This window comes from Lepidochelys kempii, chromosome 17, assembly GCF_965140285.1.
Source record: "Lepidochelys kempii isolate rLepKem1 chromosome 17, rLepKem1.hap1, whole genome shotgun sequence".
Classification (NCBI taxonomy): Eukaryota; Metazoa; Chordata; order Testudines; family Cheloniidae; genus Lepidochelys; species Lepidochelys kempii.
In genome coordinates this window covers 13,872,182-13,889,979 of record NC_136396.1, presented here as the reverse complement: position 1 = coordinate 13,889,979, position 17,798 = coordinate 13,872,182, and the positions used below count along the sequence as shown (strand labels likewise).

Below are 17,798 nucleotides of genomic sequence, written 5' to 3'. Positions count from 1 at the left end.
ACTGGCTTTGATGCCATGCAAACATCCTCAAGATAGATCTGGTTGTGAAACTTCAATCCTGATCTTTTGCGACACTGATTCTTCTGACCCCAGTCACCTACTGAGCAAAAGCTGCTGGTCATGTCAATAAAGCATGCTATTATGAAGTGTAAATTACATCTACATGGAGGATAAGAGCCTACTACTTCTGTCAGCTAATGGAGCCTTAGGCTTGACTTCCATTAGACCAGAAGTGCTCAAAGTGCTACCCAGAGTCTCTACGTGACCCACAATGCCCTGAAATGCAGGCCAGTGTTACTCTCTCGTTGTATGTTCTAGCATGTAGTTGGTGCTGAAGGAAAAAGCTAATTGTTTGCAGGGTTGATTGCTGATGAACTCAAGCAGCAATATCTATTCGTCTGTGAAGGAAGATAAGAGTACAGGAAAACAGGATGATGAGAGTTTTATTTTATATTAAACGTAAGGCACATTTAAATGCAAATAAGATGTAATTTTTGGGCTCCTGGTGGATGGCCACTGTAGCGCATTGTGGTGCCAGATTTGTGCACCTCTGCTTTATACAGTGGTGCTGTGATACATGAACACTCTGATTTAATAGAACATAACACCCTCCTAAATTTACTGGAAAAGTAGGAATTGACAGACTGGATCAGACCAGTGAACCATGTAGACCAGTATCCTGTCTCTGAAAGTGGCCAGCAGCAGATGCTTCAGAGAAAGGTTCAAGAAACCATACAATGGACAAAAAGAAAAGGAGTACTTGTGGCACCTTAGAGACTAACCAATTTATTTGAGCATAAGCTTTCGTGAGCTACAGCTCACTTATGAAACCATCTGCCCTTCGGTTATATTTCTTTCTCACCCCTGTTAGTGAGTGCCCTTAACCAATGGGTTTATATCCCTAATTTATATTGTTTTTTTTTATCCTGTCTAATATAACTATGTGGAGTTCTAATTATCTAGATAAATGTCTAATACCTTTTTGAATCCTAATAAATTCTGGTCCAATGGTATTTTGACATGGGAATGAAGACTAGATTTAAGAAAAACAATGCCCACAAGTGTTGTGTCTGCCCAGAACTGTGACAAGTTGTGGGAAGGTGAAGTACTCCTGCTGTACTTTGAACATCTGTTGTTAGCATAACGACACTGTTAAAGCCAACAGAATAGGTTAAAGTGAAGGGAAAAAATCCAAAGGTAAGGAAGGAGAAAAAAAGCACATAACTTGTTTTTTAATTATTCTGAGTATTTCCTCTTTAATGGAACACTCTGCTCCACTCACCAGCTGCCATGTGGTCCTTGCAGGACATGGGTAAGGCATGGCACAGATAGACTTGTGTCTTTTCCAGTATGCAGCTGTTCGAGCTTGTATTTGCTAGCTAGCCCACATGGCTTTTGGGGACTGGAATGAGCAGGAGAAGTGGATCATCATCCACAGTCATTTTCTAAGAAATATCCAATGACATATCAGGGGCACTAATTATTGTAATCATTCCAAGTAACGGGTTCAGGGTTTGAGTCACAGCCATTAGCCTCAGTTCTCCCCCGATTCTGAGTCACCAACACAGTTCATTTCTGTAGCTGCCTTTACTGATAGTCTCTGAATAATGGGCTCTTTGCCACCATTTGGCCTCATATGCTTTTATTCCTGTGGACTTTGCTGTAGCTCTTGGGCTCCAGGGATTTTCTCTGAGTGGAAGATGGAAGAAAGCACCGAGAGTTTAAGAGGTTCAGGGAAGCTTTTTTCTTCAAACTGGCATCCTGGTGAAGGTGAAGCATGTTGCAGAAGATGTTTTTGCTGTAGCTGCAACGTGAATGCAGATGTCCCAAGATAGATACACCAGTGAGTGAATGCGTTGCTGCTCTCAATCACCCCCTCGCCTCCATTTTCCCCTTCAAGGGGCTCCTTAAATAAACACCACAAGGGTTTTGTTCCAATAACGCTCCTTCTCCCAGGGTCTAATTTAGTGACACAAAACTCTTCTCTCCCAGTTGTACTCTCTGAAATTCTTCCCTGCCTTGACAGGCTGCTCTCAGCTCTACCCGACTAAAATCTTGTCTTATTCCTGTGGTGTTTTGCTCTCTTTTTTTCTTACAAAAGAAAGTCTCCTCAAGTCTGTGTACTTACCCTCTGATCAGGGCTCCTCCCAAGTCTTTCCCATCTGTAGTCTCAGTCCCAACTCCCAGGCTGCTGGAACCTACTCGCTTCTAAAGCAGCCTCTGATCTCTGTTGAGCTGTGCCTCGTTAGTAATAAGGATTTGCTGGACCCAGGATTCTATTCCTGAAGGGGCAAGCCCCCCTGTTACAAGGTATTCATTGTCTGATTGAGAGTCAGAAAATAAAATCAGGGTTGGATCTGTCAGAGATAGATAGAATTGGAAGCCAGATTCCTTGGCAGTTGATTTCAAAACATTATGATGAGCTGGTTTAAAAAAAATTAAATATAAATTTTCCTGGGCATTTAAAAAACAATGTTTAATTTTTGGTTTTTGTTTCTTCAGAATTCCATCAGCAATTTTTGATTGTTGAAAAATTTCAACTGGCCCTGTAGTTGGTTGAAACCCCGCAATGTTTTCAACAAAGTTTTGCTTAAAAATCAAAAATATCTGTTACTAACCTAATGACATGGAATGTGGAATATATATCTTTTGTGTCCTAATCTTTCTAGACACATTTGATCGGAGCCTTCACTAACATCACAGACAAACTGATGCTTTCCCATTTCAGAGAACATTCTGTAAGACATATCTAAAATTAAGTTTAATAAAAATAAGCTCCAGTAATGTCTGTGCCCAGACTCTTAACAAAATGATTTGGCATTTCATTTGTCTACCCTTCTCTATGTGCTTAGCAGGTAAATGTAATATCTCATCATTATAATCTTAAAATTTATCTGGAAAAAAGAGTACATCACCATTCAGAGACATTTGGAGCCTCCATTTAAAAGCATCTGTGCTGAAGTAGCATTCCCCCATGAGCTAACTATGCTCTAACATAGAATCATAGAAATGTAGGACTGGAAGGGACCTCAATAGGTCATCTAGTCCAGTTCCCTGCACTGAGGCAGAACTAAGTATTATCTCGACCATCCCTGACAGGTGTTTGTCTGCCCTGTTCTTAAAAACCTCCAGTGATGGAGATTCCACAACCTCCCAAGGCAATTTGTTCCAGTGCTCAACTACCCTGACAATTAGGAAGTTTTTCTTAGTGTCTAACCTAAATCTATTTTTCTGCAATTTAAGCCCATTACTTCTTGTCCTGTCCTCAGTGGTTAAGTAGAACAATATAGCACCCTCTTCTTTATAACAACCTTTTACATATTTGAAGACTTATGTCCCTCCTCAGTATTCTCTTCTCCAGACTAAACAAACCCATTTTTTCTCAATCTTTCCTCATATGTCATGTTTTCTAGACCTTTAATCATTTTTATTGCTTTCCTCTGGATTTTCTCCAATGAAAAATATTGTAGGAAATAGGAAACTACTGAAATTTCAACTGGTTTAATTATCATGCAATTGTTAATGCAATCTGTTGATAGGCATTCATTTAACTAAGTGTAAGCTATATCTTGACAGGTTCAAGCCCTTAGTAGGATGGCTCTGGAATACCTCTGACATTCACAACTATGGGACCTCAATGTGCCTTGACATCTGCACTCCTTAGGAACCCAGAACCTGTGACCCCTGTCGTGTGTGCTGGAGTCAGGGCCTTTTAAATCTCTGGAACTTGCTCCCACAGAATCTAAGACATACAATGGGATGGCACTTAAACAGTCCCACCATAGAACGCTAGTATTCCTAAGAGCTGGTTGAGATGTTTACGTTCAGTTAAGGAGAGAAAGGCACTTCTGTTTCCTTGCTGTGGGGTTTTAGGCAGACGTAAGCATGAGTCTTAGTAAAGAAAACACACTTTGAGTATTGTGACAAAGTTCCTCCTCTGCTTTGGTGGGTCCTGCGCTTATTGGCAGTTTTTCTTGCCTCAGAGGTTCACGGCAGCCCTCAGTTTGGCCACTTTCGTGGCTCAAATCTTCCATTCACTCAGTTAGCCTCATCACTGGCCAGCATGGGGAAAGGAAGAAGAACGATCCCCGCAGTGTCCGCTGATCCACCTAGTGGATCAGGGAAAAGGCCAGAGACCTTCCCCTCTGGTGGAACCCACAGTCCAGTTCAACTCCTCCGGTATCAAGTAGGGAATTGGAGGGATGGGGGGCCCTGTGGATTGCAGCTGTCTACAGTGGCTCCTGTGACAGCTGCGTGACAGCTACAACTCCCTGGGCTACTTCCCCTTGGCCCCCTCCCAACACTTTTTTTATTCTCACCACAGGACCTTCCTCCTGATGTCTAATAATATTTATACTTCTCAGTCTTCCAGTAGTACGCCTTCTCACTCTCAGCTTCTTGTACCTCTTGCTCCCAGCTCCTCGCATGCGCACCACAAACTGAAGTGAGCTCCTTTTTAAACCCAGGTGCCCTGGTTAGCCTGCCTTAATTGATTCTAGCAGCTTCTTGATTGGCTGCAGGTGTTGTAATCAGCCTGTCTGCTTTAATTGTTTCCAGAAAGTCCCTGATTGTTCTGGAACCTTCCCTGTTGCCTTACCCAGGGAAAAGGGACCCACTTAGCCTGGGGCTAATATATCTGCCTTCTATCATTCTCCTATAGCCATCTGGCCCAACCCTGTCATAGTATCCTGAGGAATATATTCCTCGAGATGTGTTTTGGCTTGGGGTGGGAGCATCAGGCCAACATAGTTCTGTACTGATGACTAAAATGAATGAATCTGAAGACCCCCATAGGATTTGTAAGTGCTTCAGTGCAGGAACACCCTCCAGCATTTTGGTGCTGTTTCTGGCTCAGACCAGGAAGTAACTGTGTTGGGAATTAGGTATGTTTGACTCTGGTAGATGGAACTTGAGACTGACCTATTGGGCTACTATATATAACCTTTTTTTCCCTCTCCCTGTCAAAATCCTTCTGTGTCCAGGTATCTTATTTCTCTTTAAAGTAAGAGGTATACAGGCCCCAGTAGATTGTTGACAAAGTACTTTTGTCTGTTACATCTGCAAGGACACAGGTTCCTGTGGGCGATTTAGTTCTGGTGAATTTGGGTTCAGACCTGCAATAGATATAGATCTGGTGTAGCAGGCAGGAGCATTATTCTCTTAGCAATTTCCTTAATTTGTTTAATGGATGGAATGCTTCCTCACTTGAATACAGTAACTCCTCATTTAACGTTGTAGTTATGTTCCTGAAAAATGCAACTTTAAGTGAAACGATGTTAAACAAATCGAGTTTTCCCATAAGATTTAATGTAAATGCTGGGGGTTAAGTTCCAAGAAAATTTTTGGGGGGCAGACAAAAGGCATTATATACTGTACAGTACTGTACTGTGGTTGGGGAAGTGCCCCGGCTTACCCCAACAGGCACAGCCCGCTGCAGGCAAGGACGCTAGGAAGCACCTTTGCAGCAGCAGTGGCAGCTTACTCGGAGAAGAACAGGCGCCGACTTTGCTGGGGGATGCTCCAGGCCCACCTCTTCCCGTCCCCGCTCCACCTCGTCTCTGGAGCATGCCGCATCCCCGCTCCTTCCCCACCCCCAGAAAGTCCTAAGCGCTGCCAAACAGCTGTTTGGTGGTGCTAAGGGCTTTCTGGGGGGGGGGGAAGGGGAAGAGTGGAGATGTGGCGCTTCCCCGCTGCTCCCCCTCCCTCCCAGTGCTTCGCACTTAGGACTTTCTGGGAGGGAGGGGGAAGAGTGGAGATGCAGCGCTTCCCCGCTCCTCCCTCTCCCTCCCAGAAAGTTCTAAGGGGGAAGTGTGGGGAGGAGGCAGAAAAGAGGAACTTGTGCAATGCTCCCTTGTAAAGTTGCTGCTCTTCCACAAAATCTTACATGCAGTGTACAGAGCAGGCAGCCAAACAACATTATAAGGGAGCATTGCACAACTTTAAATGAACACGTTCCCTAATTGAGCAGCGATGTAACTGTGAAACTACATTAAGTGAGGAGTTACTGTATATGTGGTATTGTGTCAAGTATGTAATACCAACTGACCCCAGGCGGGATCGAACCTGGGACTTCTGGAGCTGAATGCATGAGCTTCTACTATGGCCCTTCACTAAGACTGTAGCAGACTCATTAATTGGTCTCAGTATCACTAGATGGGATGGAGCACCATGCCCACGAGGTGTGCAGGTTACAGTAAATCAAGTCCTGCCCATGTGTCACAGCTCCTCGTGTTTAAAGCTAGCATTCATGAGATGAGGCTGAGGGGAAAGAGAGCACATTTTTTACCTTTACTTCAATTCAAAATTGCAAGAATGACATTTGCCAGGGAATGGAGCTTCAAGGCCGTTTCATCACAATCTTTGTTGTTCGTTCATTGCAAACAGTAGAAAGAACTCTCCTGATCTCTGTCTCGTTCTCACGTTGCATTCTGATGACTCTTATGAAGGTTTTGTGCTACTCTACATGCATAAAGCAGCAAGCGAAAGCATTCTAAGGCACAGTGATTTCTCTCCTGCAGTCAAATGCAATAAAAATTTTTTTTGCAAGGAGTGCAGGAAAGCCTAATCAGGGAGAAGCCACCACAGCATTTACAGGATGTAAAAGCCCATTTAATTTTCATCTGGAGCTGTGGAAAACTGGACCTCTGCATTTTCAAGCATCATACACTCTATCAGAGCAAAGTAAATAGAAGAACCAAGTTTATAGCTCCCCTCACCCCCTCCGACAGCACTCAGGTAGCCTGTGATTTATTGAAAACTGTGTTAAAATTACAAACTATTATATTATGTGTAATGGCTTTTTTGGTCCTGATTGCAGGCTAGGGGGGTTCTGTAGGGAAGTGTGTGATCTGGGTTTTCAGCAGCCAGTCTGCAAAGAGCCAGCCAAGAGCAAGTTGTGGTGAGTTGTGCATCACTTTGTTACAGAGCAGACTTGTTTTTTCTCTCGGTTTTTGTTTGTGCATGTTAGGGTTATGGGTTCTAAGAAATAAAGTAGTGTCACATTGTAACCTTCCAGAAAGAGTATTTTATGTTCTAATGTAACATTCCTGTGGCTATGCTGTGAATTTAACATAGACAAGGTAGGGAACCTTGGAAAGGTCACCCTAAAATCAAACAGTTTCAGCTTTTTCAAGGCATTTCTTGGGGACAAACGGTGGAATCAAATACAAAGGTTTGGCAGAAAAGGAGCAGGTTGGGCATTAGCAGCTATACATTAATGTTATCCAAATGCAGATTGCTTCTGGAAATATCAGAGTAGTGTGAGTGGAGGGATATTTGCTGCTCCCCATTGTATTCTTTTAGACCTTTGGTGATGCGTACAAGGAAGGCCACACATTACAGACTTTGGTCCAAATCCTTTGCTGGTGTAAATTGGGGTGGGTCTATTGATTTCAATGGTGCCATATGCCTATTTACACCAGCTGAGGTGTGGCCCTTACTTAGACTCTGAATGCTGACTTGAACATTGGAGGTTTTCCATATTTATCCCTTCTCTGTGATTGCCAGAGCAGATTTGCTCCTTACCAACTGCTAGCCTCACAAACGCAACTTGAGATCTGAAAATCAGTATGAGTTCTTTCCTTTTCATGCATCATCACCAGCAAATTGTGCCCTCTTTTTCACATGCAAATGCAATCTGAAATCTGAAAATCAAAATGTGCTCTATCTGCCTCTTAAATAAAAATTTAGCAGCTTCTTTTGTTGGTTATGCATAGGGCACAGAAGACTGCAGCTTTCTCATAGGTTACCATGTTGGCTCTGCAGCTCTGATACTAATAAAATCTTTATATTAAATAAGTAGCAGTATTTTATCTTTGTTCTTAAATGTATCCAAATTTGTGTGCATGTAGAGAAAGTTATTAGATTTTCAATAATTCCCCTGTTTGAACAATATGTGCACACAAACTTTTAAAGAATTGGACACTTGTAATTGGTGTTGGTACCACCTGTTTTTCATTTGTAACTTCGGGCTATATCCATTAATGTTCAGAGTTAGCTACATGGTCTATACGAGCACAGAGTTCTGAGACCTGATTACTTGAACTTGTATATAACCCCATTTAAAATGAATAAAATTTAAAGATCATCACATAACTAGAGGTTTTTATTTTGTGCTTTATAACACCTGTAGATAAAAACAAATCCTTAGTTTTAAAATCTGAATATAGCAGTGGATAGAGAACAGGTAAACATAAAATGAGCCTTTTTATTTGAAGTTGGGAGTTCATTGTCTGGCTTTCACCATTATTTTTCAACCAGAAGTTTATATACGTGTGTCCAAAGATACTGTATTTGGCAAATATGTATGTGCATTGCTGCCAGCTACAGGATGGAATCAGAATTGCTTTAACTATGGGTCTTAAGCCCTCCACTGCTAACAAGTGCTGGAGGGTCTCCTTTAGCTTAGTTGGTAGAGGACTGCTTTCGGAATAAGAATCTCTGGGTTCTATTTACGTGGCTGTGATGAAATGATCTGTGGTCATGTTGTGCAGCATAAGTAATAACTTTTGAAGTTTTGGGAAGACATGAATTTTCATTTACTTAAAATAAATATATATGTATACACACATACACACAGCTATACAGATATCTTACGCACAATAGATATCACTAATGGTCAATTTTCTGATCAGTACTACTTATTGACAGCAACAACCAATGTTTCCTACTTCTTAAACATTTCATAGCAGAATGGTGCCATGAAGTCTCATATTACCAAAACAAATGTTATTTTTACAAAACATACTATAGGACATTTGCTAGCAGAGGGCCTGATTCAGTTAAATTAAGTGCTTCAGTGCAGTGCTGAATAGGGATAGGATTAGTCATGTGCTTGAAGTTAATCACATGTTGATAGTTTTGCTGAATCAGGGCCATGAATGGAAGTTACTATATTATCATAAATAATTACAACGAAACTATAATTGTGAAAATAAATGAACAACGCATACTTTGTGATATTTAGTTTTGATTTTCTTAAAATTTTGCTTGTTCATTTACTTTCAATTGATAAAATTCAGTGACTCTCTATTTTTTCCAGTCCTTAATACATTTTAGCAAAGTGTGTGGGAGGGGGAGGGAGTGGGGGCGGGCGGGAGACGTAATTGTTGTTGGTAACTCCATAACGACGGTGGTGCCTTCATTACGGTTTTCTACTTGCTTTGTAGCAACTTTGTTTCTGTAAAATGTTTCCGTAATTATCTTATTTTTTATGTTTTTACATATTGCTCAGGATACCATTTCTCAATGGAACATAACTGCTCCTATTTAGTAAACGTACATTTTAAAATGTCCCTATATACCTGTATAGTTAAATTATAATGCATATTTCAGTACTTCCTTATTTTATAATTTGTCACATAACTTAAAAAATATTACTGTGTGCTGGAAATAAAATAGGTCCATTAAAATGCAAATTTCATGGGGAAATCTTTCAAACATTTCTTGCTTAAATTTCTAATCTATTTACCTAATTTTTAAAAATTTTCCTTATAACATTTGCTAAAGATCGGAGATACAATATTTGCTGGAATACATGTGTTCTGAATTCTTTAAGTATTAAGCTATCAGTATACCATCCTATTAAGCCATTTAAAAATATGTTTATGTGGAGAAAGAGGTTCTACTTTTCCCTCTACTTCATAAATTATGTCATTGATTTTCTATTGATAACTCCTTTTACAAGAAGACATGTGCAACTGAATCAGCGAAATACAAACTAAAATAAGCCTCCACATCAGAGAATGCAGCATGATTAGGAAAGTACATCATGAATAGCAGTCTGAAGGTTTTCTTTCTTTTATGCCTGTTCATAATCTTTACAGATGAAAATGAGGATCAATTAATATCCTGAGTAAACTTGATATTTGTGTGGAGCAAGTGAATTGAACATTCTTCAGATCAATAGGTTTAGTTTATGGAATTACATATGTACCTATAGTTTAGGGAGAATTGTAAGGATTTTGCTTTTCTGCTGAGATTTGAAGACAGCTCACAATAAAGATGCCCTAGTTCATACATGTGCAACAATGTATTACAAGGGTGGGGTAGTGGGAACTGGATTAGAGAACATAAAACAAACATACCTTTTTCCTGGTGGGGGAAAAATAACCAGCCAAATTCAACCCCTGAGTAACTTCATTAGGGTAGGGAAGATATTCTGGATTTAAACCTGTGTCACTGAGAGCAGACTCTGTCCCAATGGAGTTTTTGCGGGGTTGATTTTGCCTGTTATTTTTAGAACAGGAACCTCAGAGGAAGCATGTTGTCTGAGAATTTACAGCAAGGGGATCAGAAGTCAGAACTCTTGAGATCTTGTTCTGACTCTGCCATTAATTAATGGTATGATCTTAGGGAAGTCACTTGACTGCTCCATGCCTCATTTTCCCCAAATGTAAAAGGGGGCGAGGGAATACCTTTTACTAGTCAATTGATTAGTTAACTAATAATTTACCTTAACTAATGTTTGGAGATCCTTGGAAGGTCAGTTGAAGAACAAGTATTATTATCACCAATCACAGCATTTCTATTTGCCAGCTTTCATTCCAAAGCAAGCTTACGCAGGTAGCGTCTCATTAAACTATGTGCTTTTGTGATGCAATATGGCAATTAGTTATGATGAGCTGATAGTGATGTATGAGGTGAGGTGTGAGAAATGGAAATATTTGTGTAGATCATGTCAAGACTGGCTTCCGTTGGTTGACTCTGTTTTTTAAAGACCTTTTCGATTTCAGATTCCACCAGGGGGCAAATTGAAAGCTTGCCAAGTATCACTCAGCAACACCACAATGGTACAGACTTACCTGTTCGATGATCAGGCTTAAGTGAATTTATATGAAAACTTTTACAGACACCAGTAGAAGGCAAAAATTAATCCTGCCAGTCCTTAAACCATCCTCTAGGCACTCAGTAATGTGGATCCATTATTAGAGAAAATAATTTTCTATGAACTCAGTTATTTCTTTTAAATTTATCATCAATACTTATTACAGCAATGGCATCATTCCTCACACTATTCCAGTCTATGCAAACTTTATAGTCTCCTACTTTATACATTTGTCCTTACCGCATATGGGATATGTTCCAAAATTACATGCCCACTAGGATAAGAAGTTCTTATATAATGGTATATACAAATAATTGCACTTTAAATTTGGCAGGCAAATATTTCAGTAGTTGTATATTGATCTGCAAAGCAAAGAGGCAATGAGCTGCTTTTCACTAAACTCCCACCAATATCACTGCTAACCTAGAGTAAATGAACTGGGTTTCTCAGGCACCATATTACGTTTAAATTACATGATGAACATCTGATGTGCCCCACAGAGAATGTCAAAGCTTAGATTTGTTCAATTTACACCTCCATAGATCTCAAAGCACTTTAATGTAAGTCTCAGAAAACCCCTCTGTGGTACAGTCAATATTCTTCCCACCTTAATACTGAGTACGCTGATGGGATGCAAGTCTTCCAATAAACTGAGCCAGGGAGCGTGTTCAGCAGTTCAGTAGCAAAGCCAGGAACAGAATTTGGAAGTACTGGCTCCAAGATTTCAGTGTTGCAGCCCAGTCCTTCAAGGTGCTGAGCGCTCTCATCTCCCAATTAAATCAAATGGGAGCTGAGGGTGCTTCGCTCTCTAGAGCATCAAGCCATGTTTTTGTAAAGTACTGCACGCAGACCTTCATCAAGACCACCGGCTATATTAAGTGCTTATTTTCAAAATAGCAGGTCTGTGTTCAGCTATTTTCTGATAGAGCATTTTTCATACTTTAAAAAAAATTTCTCATCTGTAACCCCAGTCTGAGAATTAAAAGTTCTCTAGTGATTATAGCAGGTAATCTGGACTCCTGGGTTCTATTCCTCCGCAACAGTGACCTTGGGGTTAACCACTTAATTTTTGTGCGCCACAGTTTAAAGGGCTGATATGCTAACCTCAGACAGGGACTTGTGGAGCTTAAATAATTCATGTCTTCGTTAAAGGGGACGAAGGCTGTGGTTAAACTCTTGAGTGAGACTCTGGCCTTGTCGGTGCTCCAGGAGCTACAGCGGCACAGCGAAAGAGCTGTCACTGTGCTACCATAGTGCGAGAGTGTAGATGCTTCCTACAGCAACGGCGGAAGGTTTAGTTCCATCGTTGCAGGTAATCCACCTCCCTGAGTGGCGGTAGATAGGGTGACGGAAGCATTGTTCCACCAGCCTTCCTGTTTCTGCACTGCGGGGTTAGGTTGGCATAGCTTTGGTGCTCAGGGATGTGATTTTTTTTTTTTAACATCCTTGAGCAACATAGCTACGTCCATCTAAACCAGAGGCGGGCAAACTGCGGCCCGCGGACCACATCCGGCTCACGGGACCGTCCTACGCGGCTCCTGAGCTCCTGGCCCGGGAGGCTTGCCCCTGGCCCCTCCCCTGCTGTTCCCTGTGCTTTGCTGCTGCGCGGGCAGCAGGGCCGCAAGATCCTGCCGCTCTGAGTGGCCTGGTAAGGGGGTGGCAGTGGCAGTGTGCACGGTGGTGGGAGGGCTGGGTAGGGGGGACAGGGAGCAGGGGGCGGTCAGGGGCGGGGGACGTCGGGGGCAGTCAGGGAGCAGGGGCCGGTTGGATGGGGCGGAGGTTCTGGGGTGGTCAGGGGTCGGGGAATGGGGGGATTGGATAGGGCATGGGATCTGGGGGGGGCGGTTTGGTGCAGGGGCGGTCCTAGGAGGGGGCAGTCAGGGGACAAGGAGCGGGGGGGGGGTTAGATGAGTCGGAGGTTCTGAGGGGGACAGTCAGGGGGCGGGAAGTGGGAGGGGGCGAATAGGGGGCTGGGGCGGGGGCCAGGCTGTTTGGGGAGGCACAGCCTTCCCTACCGGGCCTTCTATACAGTTTCGCACCCCAAAAGTTTGCCCACCCCGATCTAAACTTTAAATGTAGACCTGTCCTCAGAAGATGTAAGTTCAATTCCCAGCTCTGCCACAGACTCCCTGTGTGACCATGGATAAGACATTTTGTCTGTGTGCCTCAGTTTCCCGTCTGAAAAACAGGGAAAATAAATCTTCCCTACTTCATAGGGACGTTGGGAGGATAAATTCCTGAATGCCTATGAGGTGCTCTGATATGCTGATGGGGGCCACCTAAGGACAGAGATTACTAGATAGTGAAAAAGACTTTGGCAAAAGTGCAAGGTATAATTAATAATACATCTTTTTATGTATAGAATATTCTCTTCCTTCATGCATTTGTTCATGGTTAAGTATGAATCTATATTAAATTATGATAATTTCTGAGAGAATTCCACTGTCAAATCTACAAAAGTTCTTTGAGGAGTTCTTTATTGCACTTTACTTTACTCTTGCATTTTAACACCAGATGTCATTGAGAGACACAAGGAGAGGCATAAAAATATTATGAACTTATGAACCTGAACTCTCTTTATGCCATTGGACCAAGTTTTATAGAAAAACTACAAAAGTTTTAGCCAAATAGTTCAGCACTTACCCCACTTTATTGATGTTCTCAAACACAATAAGTAACAAATCATTTATTCCAATAATCAAAATATCATTTGCCCACTTAAATATTCAAACCTTCAAGCCTCCCACAAGAAAGGAATGTGAGATATTATCTTTTATTGGACCATCTTCTGCTGGTGAGAGAGACAAGCTTTCAAGCTTACAGAGAGCTGAAGAAGGCCTCTGTGTTGGCTCGAAAGCTTGTCTCTCTCATCCAAAAGAAGTTGGTCCAATAAAAGATATTACCTCACCCACCTTGTCCCTCTAAATCCTGGGACCAACATGGCTACAACAAAACTGCATGCAAGAAGGGAATGTCCAAGGATATGCCCTGGATAAGCATGTTAGGTTGATTTATTTTGTATAGTGACCAGCAAAGAAATGATTAATAACTAGATTTCGATGGCCATCTGGGTGCTAAGCATTTTAGAAAATCTGGTCTCTTGGTTTAGATGCTGAAATGGACGAGGAGTGCTTTGAAAATTTGGACCCAAGGGACGTATTCCACTAAGAGAAATTGAAGACAGTTCGATGGGGGACGAGTGGTGTACGACTGGCAAGGAAGGCTTTGAGCCTCCTAAGGATTGCACTGTGTCTGGGGGAAATCTTTCCATCTGCTTCATGCTGATGAAGCAGCACAAGGAAAAGGAGGACAACAAGGGACAAACTTTACCAAAGAGGGATCCATTTTTGTAAATAGCCTTTCTCTTTTAAGGAGATCTACATGCTTTTCTATTTCCTGCTCTGAGAATGACTTGCTATCTCTTGGGCAAGTCACTTAGCCTTCCTGTGTCTCAATTTCTTCTTCTGTAAAACGGAGGTAATAATTCATGCTTCATTGAGGCTTAACATTTGCACAATCTTGGTTGATCCTCAGAATGAATATTCTAATTTGCCCAAAGTACTCTCAGTAATTAGTATTAGGTAGCAATTCTTCTAAGTCACTGTCATGAATGCATATGCACATCTGGTGAGCTATTGTATGATGGACTTTTACCAGCTGATGTGGGGGATCCTCTCCCCTTTTTATTTAATGTTTCCACTGTGTTTTGGAGTTTTGGCATCCTACCTGGTTTTTCTGTTGGGCACTGACTCTATAACGCTTGAATGCTGCTGTTTCTCGCTGAGTGTAAATGGTTTGTGCAGTGCTCCAAGTGCTTCAATAGAGAACGCTCTGCAGATGATTTCTCCTCATGGGCAGGGCTGTGTCCAGTTCTCATCCATTGGAATGTTTGTTAAATTTGCCAATAGCCCCAGAATATCTGGACGGTTGTAAACATTCCCAGTTCTGTTTTCTGGAGTCAGGGACGCTGGCAGCCTGCTGGGTAGATGGAGAGACGAGGCAGGGATGTGTTTTATAATAAAAAAGTTTGTATGTATTTACAAAGGTATTAAACATGTCATGACTTGTATGGGAGTGTGCAGGTATTATGCATCTCTGGTGCCCTGTGCTGCTTTATGGAGTGGGAAAATTGCACCATGAATTTTCTAACTCTTCCCATTTCTCCCATGCATGCCAGCTAGCCCTATTTAAAATGAACAATCTCTACCTTGCCTCTATGGTGGAAGATTGGCTGGCTTGTGAGTTACTGAATCAATATGGGGCCATAGGGTGCAGAAATTGCAGCCCCCCAAGTAGTTGGCCTGCTTGGGAATTATGACACTAGTTCAGGCCAGTATCCTGTCTGTAATGGAACCCGGTACCAGATTCTTCAGAAAAAGGTGCAAACAAAACATAGTGCCTAAGTTGGGAATAACTGTAGAAGTATCTAATTAACTTCCACCAGTTTAAAATTGGCTTATGCCCTGCAGCATGAGGGTTTATATCACTTATAATTAAATGTAACTCTGGATGGTCTGATTAATCATATAAATGTCTAATCTTTTTCTGAATCCTTCCCAGCTCTTGACCTCACTGGTATCTAGTGGCAAGGAGTTCCACATGTTAATGAAGCATTGTTTTAAAAAGTATTTCCTTTCACCAGTTTTAAATTTTACTGTCTTTCGGTTTCATTGCTTGCCCTTTTGTTCTCATATTGCGTGATCTGAATTACACATCCTACTAACCCTTACAATCAAGATTAGGTCCTAAAAAGGGGTTGGAGAAGCTGTTCAACCAAACTTTGGCCCCTATCAAACTTGCCTCCATAATGATGGAAAGATTTTTTTCTTAAACCCAATGTTTAAAAATGGTTTCATAACATGGCAAAAATGTAGTAGAGTTGGGACCAGAGTCTTACAGTTATAACCACACCAACATAAGCAGGAGGGGGATTTTGGATTTATATGTAGTGCATTGACAACAACATTCCACGTTTGCACTGGCATTTCTTAGACTTGCCCTTTGGTTCAGAACTCACTAATGCTGATCAGTCAGCGTCTGGGATGTCAAGAAGATGAGATATGGATGCAGAGTTGGAGAGGAGCTTTGCAGAAGGGGTCAGGCGCAAGTGCTTTAGGCCTTTGAGAGCTCAGAGTAAAGATGGTGAAAACTTTTGATAGCCTCACTGGTGTTACACCTCAAATTTCTATAGTTTTGGGTACGGATGAGCAAATTGGTCCAGAGAGAATAAGAACTCACGCAAAATCTTCAACAAACCCAAGCCAGAAACATTGTGGTTTTGCACACGCTCGTGTATGTGGTTCCAGAGATTCCAAAAGCTTATTTTGTACTTAAAAGCATCTCTGTGCTTCTTCTTTACAGCAGCCACAGGCAGCAGACTCGATCCACACCTCGCTAGTACTAGTAATGTTGACAGATCCCGTTCTCATAAAATTCCAAGCCCAAATTCCATAGCAAAAAGGTACAGAAAAGAATCCAAACTCCTTGACACTTAGCAGAACTTATCGATGTATAAATACTCTGATGTTCATCAGAGTCTAATTTTATGTTCAGTTAGCATTTTTATTCTACAAGGGTTTTATTTTATTCTACATCCTACAAGGGTGTAACAACACAAGCAAGGACCTCACAGCATATACCAAGAACACTACACCCCAGTCATGACCCCACTTTAAATACAAGAATATGATTTTTTAAATACAAAAAATAGCGTTAGAATGTTTTTCCCAGGGGTGGGGAGAATCTCTGTCTCTGCTGCCCACTGAGCTGGGCTCCAGCCGTCTGGCTAATTGTCCCTCCAGTTTTATCCCCTTCTGGGTGGGGTTGAGGAGCAAGAAGAACGAAACCTAGCTTAATACTGGACCATCCCCAAGTCTTCCAGGGGGGCGTTCCTGCCCTTCAGGCTTGCTTCCCAAGCAGTTTCCGATTCATGCGTTGCTCGCTGCTTGAAATCTAATTGTTCCTCCCCAGTGGCTGCTCCAGCTATCAGACTTATGTCTCCACAACTCTGCAAGCGACTCTCTCTCTTTTTATTCCCCCTCCAGGTTTGGCATTGGTTACAGATACAGCAGGATGGGGCTAATTAGGATCATAGGATCTCGTTAATCCTTTCTCTGCTGGTTTGGAGGCCTCTCTGTCTCATCACTTGTTATTTATTTAAATAGTATGGTAGCACCTGAAAAGCCCATTTAAGGATCAGGGCCCCATTGTGCTTGGAGCTATACAGACAAATAGCAAGGAAGGCAAACTGTCATAAATATAAAGGGAAGGGTAACAACCTTTATGTATGCAGTAACATCAAATCCCTCCTGGCCAGAGGTACAGAATCACTTGCCTGTAAGGAGTTAATCAGTTCCATTAACCTAGTTGGCACCTGACCAGAAGGACCAATGGGGAAAGAAGATACTTCCAAATCTGGCGGGGTGGGGGGTGAGTGTGTTTGTGCTCTCTGTGTGTTCCCTCTCAAGACAAAGAGAGAGAACAAACAAGTAATCCAGCTTCTACTGAAATGATACATATAAAATTACAGAAATTGTAATTAATAGCAAGGAAATGCATTAGATTATCTTTTGTTTTAGCTTGTGAATTTTCCCTATGCTAAGAGGGAGGTTTATTCCTGTTTTTTGTAATTTTGAAGTTTTGCCTAGAGGGAAATCCTCTGTGTTTTAAATCTTATTACCCTGTAAAATTACCTTCCATCCTGATTTTACAGAGGTGCTTGTTTTACTTTTTTCTGCTTTTAAGAACCTGATGGGTTTTCAGTGTCCTAAAAACCGAAGGGTCTGGTCTGTGCTCACCTTGTTTACCTATTTGGTTGGTATATTATTTTCAAGCCTCCCCAGGAAAGGTGGTAAAGGGGCTTGGGGGGATATTTTGGGGAAACAGGAACTCCAAGTGGTCCTTTTCCTGAATCTTTGTCTAACTCACTTGGTGGTGGTAGCAGTACCATCCAAGGACAAGGAAGGATTTGTGC

General features: G+C 41.8%; 1 protein-coding gene across 2 annotated transcripts in view; it reads left to right on the top strand.

The window, feature by feature from the left end:
• GALNT17 (polypeptide N-acetylgalactosaminyltransferase 17) overlaps positions 1–17,798 on the top strand; it is a 281,455-nt gene that overhangs the window by 75,507 nt on the left and 188,150 nt on the right. The window contains exon 1 of one of the 2 annotated variants that reach the window (XM_073315116.2): positions 5,883–6,898. The exons of the other annotated variant lie outside the window; for it this stretch is intronic. Within the exon in view, the coding sequence (XP_073171217.1) occupies positions 6,786–6,898 (113 nt within the window). The 5' untranslated portion in view covers positions 5,883–6,785. Of the gene's footprint in view, positions 1–5,882; positions 6,899–17,798 lie in introns of those variants that run through there. 2 annotated transcript variants of the gene reach the window in all.